General features: G+C 38.5%; 1 protein-coding gene across 1 annotated transcript; it reads right to left on the bottom strand.

Moving 5' to 3' along the window:
• Positions 1-1,771: 1,771 nt before the first annotated feature.
• LOC132643901 (uncharacterized mitochondrial protein AtMg00810-like) lies at positions 1,772-3,736 on the bottom strand. The gene is made up of 3 exons (XM_060360438.1): positions 3,383-3,736; positions 2,755-3,333; positions 1,772-2,008 (listed from the first exon to the last, which is right to left on the bottom strand). Exons 1-3 carry the CDS (start codon positions 3,734-3,736, stop codon positions 1,772-1,774), a joined length of 1,170 nt encoding a protein of 389 aa, XP_060216421.1.
• Positions 3,737-10,298: the final 6,562 nt, after the last annotated feature.

The raw sequence follows: 10,298 nt of genomic DNA on the forward strand, positions 1-10,298 counted from the left end.
GCTTAGATGCTATAACCATAGGCCATGATCTTGAATTATCTTTGTTGACTGCTCGTTGGACTATTCGTTTGTGTTGGCTTACTAAAAAGAATGTAGAATAATGAATATCAGAAAGACGAGATGACCTCGATAGTAAGAATTAAATGGCGTAGTGATATTTGGCTTGTGATGCTTGTGTGAAATTTCCTAGTGTATATTAGGTGAGATAAAGGAATGTGTAATGTAAGTTGGGCAACCGGATCACTAAGGAAGAGTTAATGAATTAAGAATTTTGATGTTATGACGGGCAGTAGGTAATGTGCGTTGTTGATCTAGTTTATTTACCATCCTTACTTGTGAACTCATTTACTGATATGTTCCTTTAACTATTATCAGCCTATGATGCTTATTCAGTACGTGTTGTTTGTACTGATACTACTTTTTCTACATCCCTTTTGAGGGGTAGAGTGTTTCAGGTCATTGATTGTGGAAATGTTCGGAAGATGCACGGTGCCTATCTCGAAGGCCTCTACCCACTTCTTTCCGGGATGGAGGTCGGGTCTTAGAGTTATTATTGTACTTCAGATTCACATTAGTCGCTCTTGTACTAGTCTAAGCCAAGTCGTGGGAATAGAAATGAGTCATTGTATTTAATTATCTATTGTAATCACTTCAGCTATTTGGGTTAATATATTGAGTTGATTTCCGCTGTTAATTATTCATATATTGAAGAAATGAATTTTGTTCTTTACTTGGATTTTATTTTATTTTATTGAGTGTTAGCCTACTGAGGTGGGAATGATAGGTGCCCACGGGATCCTAAATTTGGTCATGACAGAGACACTGGAACGGAATCAAACACATATTGTGGTATCTAAAAGGGCCTACCTATATGGGCTTGTTTTATTCTAGCAATTGCAGTCCCGATCTTGTTGGTTATGCTGATGCAGGGCATTTATCTGACCCACACAAAGCTCGATCTCAAACAGGCTATGTGTTTGCATGTGGGGGTACTATCATATCTTGGCGATCTACAAAATAATCTATTGTGGCTGCTTAATCAAATCATGCCAAAATAACAGCTATTCATGAAGCAAGCCGAGAATGTGCATGGCTGAGGTCAATGATGCATCTCATTCGAGAAAAATGTGATTTAAAATGTGACAGAGTACCCACGATCTTATATGAAGATAATGCAGCGTGCATAGCCCAATTAAGGGGAGGATTCATAAAAGGAGATAGAACGAAACATATTTCACCTAAGTTTTTCTTCAGACATGATCTTCAGAAGAATGGTGATATCAACGTACAACAGATTCAGTCAAGTGATAATTTAGCGGATTTGTTCACTAAAGCATTGCCAACTTCAAGATTTAAGAGGTTGATATACAATATTGGAATGCATCATCTCCAAGACATTAATTGGTGTTTCCATCAGGGGGAGTAAAATATGCGTTGTACTCTTTTTTTTCTTAACTAAGGTTTTATCCCATTGGGATTTTCTGGTAAGGTTTTTAATGAGATAACTATTAACACGTATTACAAGATATGTGTACTCTTTTTCCTTCACTAGAATTTTTTCCCACAGGGTTTTTTCTAGTAAGGTTTTAACAAGGCATATTATCTATTAATAAAACATCCAAGGGGGAGTATTATGAACTATTTAGCTAGTTGTTGTTCGGATGTATTATCAGAAGTGTAACTTGTACCACTTGTTCATAAAGTGAGAAATACAATTGGCACTTGCTAGTTGCAGCTTAGTTGTAGCAAATTGTAAATCAATTTGCACTTGCTAGCTGCAGCTTAGTTGTAGCAAATTGTAAATCAATTTGCACAACTTGTACCACTTGTTCATAAAGTGAGAAATACAATTTGCACTTGCTAGCTGCAGCTTAGTTGTAGCAAATTGTAAATCAATTTGCACAAGTTGAATATTGTAGATTGAGGGGAAAATTCTTCTATAAGTAGGGACCATTGCCTTCTCATTTGTAACATCATCAACAAGTGAAATATAATCTCTCTCTCCTCTCTACAAAGCTATTAGTTTGCTTCTCTTAATTATTTCCAATTATATAGTTTTATAACACCTTTTCCATTTTCATCTATTTCTTTTAGATAGAAGAATTGAATTGTTAATAGTGTTCTTTGTTTATATAGCGTTACTCTTAATAGACAATTTTTTTTTCTAGTACCATATGTTATTTTACCCCTCTATATTAGTTTCTTTTCTTGTTTATAACAACAATAACCATCAATATTGTCAATACATTTTTTTTAAATTACCCCTCTAAAACAACCTTACTCACATAATAAATTGATTTTATTACTTCCCACTTTCATAACATTAGTATTTTGATCGGATATTTTGAATCTTTTAATACACCACTTAAGAACAAAGAATATAACATCAACAATACTTCGGTCATTAATTTTTTTTGCATCGAAAGATCTGCTACAAGTCAAATTTGAAGTGGAAACTATGAAGAACAAAGAGTTAAACCAAGGGAAAATGAGAGAGTCAGTGAGAGAGAAAATTGGGTTTCATTATTGCTCAAAACTGAAAATGAAAATGTTTTTCTTAATCTGTATAATGACTTGGGCCCATTGTATATATATAGGCCCAGTAAAGTAAAAGATAAATACAACGCGGGCCAAGCCCAATACAGAGACAAAAGACCAATGCAGAAAATAAATGATATACAACTATTATATCAAAACAAAGTATGTAATCAAACAACCCCCCCCCCCCCCCCCTTTCAAGTTGGAGGGTAATACAACACCCAACTTGCGAAGATGAAGGTGATGATCAGCACCAGACAGAACCTTGGTAACGAGATCATCAAGTTGAGTAGCACTCGAAGTATGTGAAAGACCGATGAGACCCTCAGCTAACTTGGCACGAACAAAGTGACAATCCAATTCAATATGCTTCGTGTGCTCATGGAAAACAAGATTTTTTGCAATGTGGAGAGAAGCTTGATTGTCACAAAACAAAGGGACAGGAGAAGCAGTGGAAACCCCAAAATCATCCAACAAATGAACCACCCAAGTAATTTCGGCTACTGCTTTGCTCATAGATCTGTATTCAGCCTCATTTGAGGATAAGGATTCAACTGGTTGCTTCTTGGTTTTCCACCTAATAAGGCTATCACTTAAGAAGATGGAAAAATAAGAAACTGACCTACGACTGTCAGGACAAGCCCCCCAATAACTATCACAATATGCAGACAAATAAAGATTAGGAGAAGAACTGATGAACAAACCAAAAGTGGAAGTGCCTTTCAAATTCCTTAACAAGTGCAAAGCAACCTTCACATGGGGTAAACAAGGTTGCTGCATGAATTGGCTAAGCAACTGTACAGCAAAGCATAGATCAGGCCGAGTGTGAGTTAAAAAGTTTAACTTGCCAATACTCCTCAGGTTTGGGCAAAAGATCACTAGTACAACACCTTAAATTTTCATAAAGTTCTAAAGGAGAGACCACTGAACTATAGTCAGAACAATTGAAATCCCTCAACAAGTCATGAATGAACTTCCTTTGATGGAGTAATACACCATGATCAGAATAGAGAACCTCAATCCCCAAAAAATAATGCAACAGTCCCAAATCCTTTATTTTGAAAGCATCATGAAGAAAAGACTTGAGGGCAGTGATCTCTTCTAAATCAGTCCCAGTAAGGATGATATCATCCACATACACAGCTAATATAACAGTGGCAGACCCTAAACCTCTAGTGAACACAGAGTAGTCATTCATGGAGTGATGAAAACCTCTAGAACAAAAAGCCTGGGACAGTTTGGCATACCACTGCCTAGAGGCTTGGCTTAACCCATATAAGGATTTTTTCAACTTGCACACCAAAGGTGAAGGGAAGAAGAAGAGAAGGAAGGAGAATAACCAGGTGGAAGCTTCATGTAGAGCTCTTCATCCAAGTCAAAACTGCATTATTTACATCAAGTTGGAAAAGGGGCCAGTATTGTTTAATAGCAACAACAATGAATGCCTTAATGGAAGACGTATTCACCACAAGGGAAAATGTTTCATGGAAATCAACACCTTCCACTTGAGTATCACCCTAACCACCAACCTAGCCTTATATTTCTCAATGCTACCATCAGCCCTATGTTTGATTTTATACACCCACTTACACCCAATTGGTTTCTTGCCAAATGGTAAGGGACAACATCCCAAGTCCCATTAGCCTCAAGAGCCTCAAATTCTGCCCCTATGGCATCCTGCCACTCAAGAAGGGTAGAAACCTGAGAATAGGAGTGTGGTTCAAACATAGGAGGTTGTCCCAAAGTAGAAACAGATGAAATTGATCTGGAGATGGAGCGAGGAATGGAATAGATGAAACCATCAAGATAAGAAAGTGGATGGTGACCCCTAATAGACTTCCTAGGAACAGGAGGAGGAGGTGAAAGAGCAGCAGAAGAAGGGACAGGAGGAAGAGGAGAAGGAGAAAGAGTGGATGGAGAAGAAAAGGTTGGAGAGGGGATAGGATAAAGAGAATTTGGAGGAGAAGATGTGTCAAGGGGAGAGTCTGTGTTTGTGTTTAGAGAAAATGTAGGGGAAGAGGAATTGGTAAGAACTGTATCATCAAACAAACTGGATAGAGAAAAAGTAGAAGGGGCTGGAGATGAAGTAGCAGAAGAAAAAGAGAAAGTAATGAGGTGCTCATGGAAGTGAACATCTCTGTAGATGAAGCAAGATTTAGACACAAGGTTGTAAAGTGTGTAACCTTTTTTCACAAAGGGATACCTTATGAAAGCACAAGGAATAGCATGTGGTTTAAACTTGTCCCTGTGAGGTTTAGGCACAGTTGAGTAGCAAAGGCACCCAAAAGCTCTCAGGTGATCATAATGTCGTTGGTGCCCATGGATAACCTCATAGGGTGATTTGTTATTTAGTAACTGGAAGGGAAATCTATTGACAAAATATGTAGCAGTAAGGATGCAGTCACCCCAGAATCTTATGGGGAGACTATATTGAAACAATAAAGCTCTAACAATCTCAATTAAGTGCCTATGTTTCCTTTCGACCACCCCATTCTATTGGGGTGTGTGAGGACAAAAGGTTTGGTGAATAATTCCTTTATCAGCAAAGTATGGAATGCCTAAGTTACTAGAGCCAAGTTCTAAGGCATTATCACTTCTAATAACCTGAACTACAAAATTGAATTGGGTTTTAACCATGGTACTAAAAGCCTACAGAACAGTAAAATCATTGCTTTTGGCACCTAACAGGTGAGCCCAAGTGGCCCTAGAATAGTCATCCACAAGTGTTAGAAAGTATCTAAATCCATCATAGGTAGGGGACTGGTAAGAAGCCCATGTCTCACCATGGATGTGTTGAAAAAGTTTGGTACTTTTAATGGTACTATCAGAGAATGGAAGTATTGTTTGTATAGCTAAGGGCATATAGGAAAGTGAAACACTGCAAAGGATGAGTAGGCAAGGTAAGAAATTTCATTTTAGAGAAGGGAATGTGACCAAGTCTAAAATGCCACATAACATCCATTTTATTCTCTTTATCAGTAGAGATAGTACATACATTGCTGGAAACATTTGAAATAGCAGGAACAATAGAAGAAACAACAGAGTCAGAAACACAACTAGAAACAGGAACAACAGAATTGGATAAAGAAGTACATATAATGGGAACACTATTGAAAAGTACAAAAACAGACGAATTAGTAGATGCACTTAGTGGAGAAACAGATGCAGGAGAATGAAGCAGTTTGTATAATTTTTTGTCCAATTTACCAAGAACCAGAGGCTTCCTTATTGAAGGTGTCACGACCCACCCGAAGCTGACCTGCCGAGCACCACCTAACATGCTTCTCATAATCATACCTAGGTGGACCACATAGCTAACTCATAGATATCATAATCCATAAGGGCATAAGCTCCAAGATATAACACATCTACATAAACATCATAAACTATGTCATATGTACAAGCCGACAAGGCTGTCACAATGATATACATGATAGGAACCAATAGGGCTACTTAACATCTAGCCATACATATCTGTCTACGAGCCTCTACAAAGAGTACAAAAATCATAAGGACGGGACAGGACCCCGCCATGCCCATATGTAGATAAAAGAATAATACCGCTAGACTATAGTTACAAAACAAATGGAGCGCTCCTGAGAAGCCGCTGATGAAGCTCCTAGGGGTCCGATCCGTCTCCCTTCCTACCTGCGGGCATGAACACAACATTCACAAGAAAAAGGACGACAATACGAATAATGTACTGAGTATGCAAGGCATGAAAAATAACATAATAATGATGTAGAAAATAACATGAGATAAGAGAGATAACCTACACATCTGGATACCTCTTAAGGTGGATGTCATGCATGCTTAACTTTAAAAAAAATCATATATACATATAAATAAATATTGCTGCGGAACGTGCAGTCCGATCCGTATATCATATCATCCCTCGTCCGGGGCATCTCGTGTCCGGGGTAACATCATAATTTGCCCACTGCAGTGGTGTGCACATCTACGTGCCTGCCCGTTCGACTATAGAACGACGCGGTGTGAGATAATATATATATGCACGAGAGCCCAAATAAAAGCTATAACTCCATCGGAGTGACGTAAGGTCAGTATCCTCCGAATATCAATATGGAATCATCATTATCGCTATATCTTACCTTGAAAGAACAATTACCGTAAGGTGAGATCAACAACAATGAATAAATCAATAATCATGAAAAAAGCTCAATAATACCATAATGACATCAAAACTATAAGCTTTGGGATCTCTAGAGACGGAATCATTATCATTATAAGAATATCAAGAGCTATAGGCTTTGATGTCTTTGGAAAGAAATCATCATTTCCATCATAAGAAGTGCTCATCAATAATATCACAAGAATCATGAGAATCATAAACTTCTAGAAATCTTAGAAATCGGGATAACATACCTCAATATTGAAAAACCATGGCTCCCAACTTTGTTTCAACCCAAAACCACCATAAAAATTAACTTAAAAGAAAGGATCATCATCACCCATGGAGTAGCTTAGGGTTTCAAAGCTTAATTCTTACTTGAATTTGGCTTAGGGAATGTATGGATGAGTAGGGAGTGTAGAGAGAACTTGAAGGATAAAGAAAGGTATGATTTTTGGTGAAAAATAATGTTCCAAGTCGTGGGCCTTTTATTTATAGGAGAGAGAAAAATCTTTCCACCGCCTGCGGTAGATGGCAGAGTCGACGGTTCGTCAACTCGCCACCGTTAACCTGTGGGAGCCTTTGAATCACTTAGAGTTTGTTGACGGTCCGTCGACTTGACCCTAATATTTCTCTGTTACAGAACTCAGTTTTTTCTGGTTTATTCCGCCTCCAATCTTTCGATACTTGCTGTACACAACTTAAACTTCCTCATATGTAGAATGATTAAATAGAGTCTTTTGTAACCTTGACAAACATCCTCACTTACTAACTTCTCATCGGCTATCTTACGGCGAAACTCAGCGTATAATATATGGGGTATAACATTCTCCCCCCCTTAAGAACATTCATCCCCGAATGTTAAACTCTTAAGAGTTCTACAAAAATTTCGCTAGAGTTTCCCCTGTAACTATAGCGCCGCCATCCTGTCACAACAACCCAAAATATACAACGCCTCATAGGGCTATAACAATATCAACAATAACACAATAATGACGGCCCCACACGGCCGAGAATCACAAGAAAGAAGCATTACGCACCTGAAGACAATGGTGTCTCTGTCTGTATCTTCTTTGGCAATGGAAACAAGTCTGGATATTTGGACTTCATATTCTTTTCAGCTTCCCAGGTCATTTCTTCCTTATTTTTGTTTCTCCATAAGATTTTAACTGAAACTACTTCTTTTGTCCTTAATCTCTGGATCTGTCTATCTAGGATAGAAATGGGAACCTCTTCATAAGCTAATTGCTCGGTAATCTGAACATCATCTGCAGGCACAACTCTGGAACGATCTCTAATACATTTGCGAAGCATCGATACATGAAAAACTGGGTGGACTGTCCCTAAGTCTGGAGGTATATCTAACTCATAGGCTACTTGGCCCACTTTGCGCACGATCCTATATGGTCCGAGGTATTGAGGGATAAGCTTACCCTTTTTACCAAATCTCATAATGCCTTTCTGTCACGACCCATTTTACTTATGCCGCGTAGGCACCTACCTTTCTCATCTCGGTAGGCGAACCCTTAACTCAACATTCACAACTAATGGAAAATCATGAAAGAAGTAAAATAACGTAAGTCTCATAATATGATATAAAATAAACAAGTGCGGAAGTAAATGAAATCCACCCCAGTATCTGGTCTGGTCATACAAGAGCATCTAAATCCAAATACTAAAATTCTGAATAATGATACATAAGTAGTCTCAAATCATGTCTCAGAATGAAAAGCAAGAATTAAGTAATAGGAGTGTCTTCAAGGCCAGCGGACGCCATGCTCACATTGGAAAACTCGAGTAGAAGCTGAAAAGTCAATCAGCCACGGGTTAGAGAAGTAGATCTGACCTAGTACTCTGCATTCATAAAGAACGAAACAAGTGTAGGTCAGTACAAACAATAGTATTGGTAGGCATCATATGTCGACTAAGCATAGTTAACACAATTCTGAAAATAACGCTGATAAGCAAGTAAACCAACCAAGCATGAGACAATATAATCGTAACCGAGTATCCATCATCACCTATGTAAGCATCTAAACCCCAATATAATAGGTCTGAGTATATCCGATCTGGACTAATCACCACAATAGAATCATCACAGTCAATTCATCAATAACACAGTCATCACAATACAGTCATAATGCAATGCAGTGCAATAATGGTATGAATGTGAGGCCATGCCATGCAATAAGGTGTACACATATGCTCTGAATGAAATATCGACATCTCGGTAGCACAACCCAACGTGAATCACAAAGTCTAAGTGCCACCCGTCTCGGATCTTTGCCCAACAAACAGACAGGACCCTGGCTAATTGCTCACAGGCAGTGTTTTAAAAGGCGAAGGCGTAAGGCGGGGCGTTTTACGTCTGCCTCAGTGAGGCGTAAGCCCCGAGGCACGGGGCGTAAGCCCATGGGGTTTTAATTTTTAGTATTTTATAAAATGATATAATTATAATAAATACTTTTAAATAGGTGAAATAGCGTAAAAAATTGAATAAAACTATAAATAAGTGATATATATATATATATGCTCCACCCCCACAAAAAAACTAATTAGAGCAATCTATTATATGCTACTTACAAGTACAAGTGACTGCTCGTTACTTTTTTGAGATAGTAGAAGACAAGATAAATAGTTGGAAAAGAATATACATTAGACATTCTAATTTCTAGCAATAAAAAAAGGTCTTGACTTTTAAATTTAATGTTTCAGTTCCTTCTTAAAACATTTGAGTAATTACATGTTGACTTTTGAGAATTTGGGCATTATATTAAGGACTTATTTAACAAATTTCATTTTAGTTTGAAGAAGTTTTCTGGGCTTACGCCCCAACACGCCCCAACAAAAAAAAACTCGCCCCAAACGCCCGGGCGTTCGCCCCAAACGCCCGGGCGTACGCCCCAAATTGCTGGGCGTACGCCTTTGGAGACTTTTGCCCCGACCCATCGCCCCGGGGCATTTTTGGTACGCCCCGCCTCAGGGCTCGCCCCGAGGCTCGCCCCAAAAACGCCTTTTAAAACACTGCTCACAGGGGGAGTCTCACCGGCACAACCCTGGGGGACCCGTGGAGTCCATGCACTAAGAATGATTCCAGAATAATATCGAAATCGGGCATGCAACAACGATGCCCGAATATAACCATCGGGCACTAGCTTTCTTACAATCACTCAAAAAAGTCTATCAAATATCAGCTTCACAAATCAACGATTCCAGAATTGAACCACGGGCATCAGCCTCCTCAAAATCACTCAAGTAAAAGAGTTTATCAAGTGTCAGTTTCATATCAACAACGATTCCGAAATGGATCTTCGGACATCGGCCTTTTCACAATCACTCAAGTAAAAGGGTTTATCAAATATCAGTTTTGCTCAATGAACGATACCGGATCATCACCACATATCGGCCATGCATGATAAATATGAGGAATGCATGCAATGCATATGTCAAACATGAACAAGCAAGCTTAATAACACAAGTACCTCAACGGGGTACACCAATAATACATCATATCACAAATACCAACAATGGGTATGCCAACATATATAAATCAAGTACCAATAGTGGGTACACCAATAATGTATCAATAATCTCAAGTACTAACAGTGGGTACGCCAATAATATATCA

This window comes from Lycium barbarum, chromosome 6 (genome assembly GCF_019175385.1).
Source record: "Lycium barbarum isolate Lr01 chromosome 6, ASM1917538v2, whole genome shotgun sequence".
Classification (NCBI taxonomy): domain Eukaryota; kingdom Viridiplantae; phylum Streptophyta; class Magnoliopsida; order Solanales; family Solanaceae; genus Lycium; species Lycium barbarum.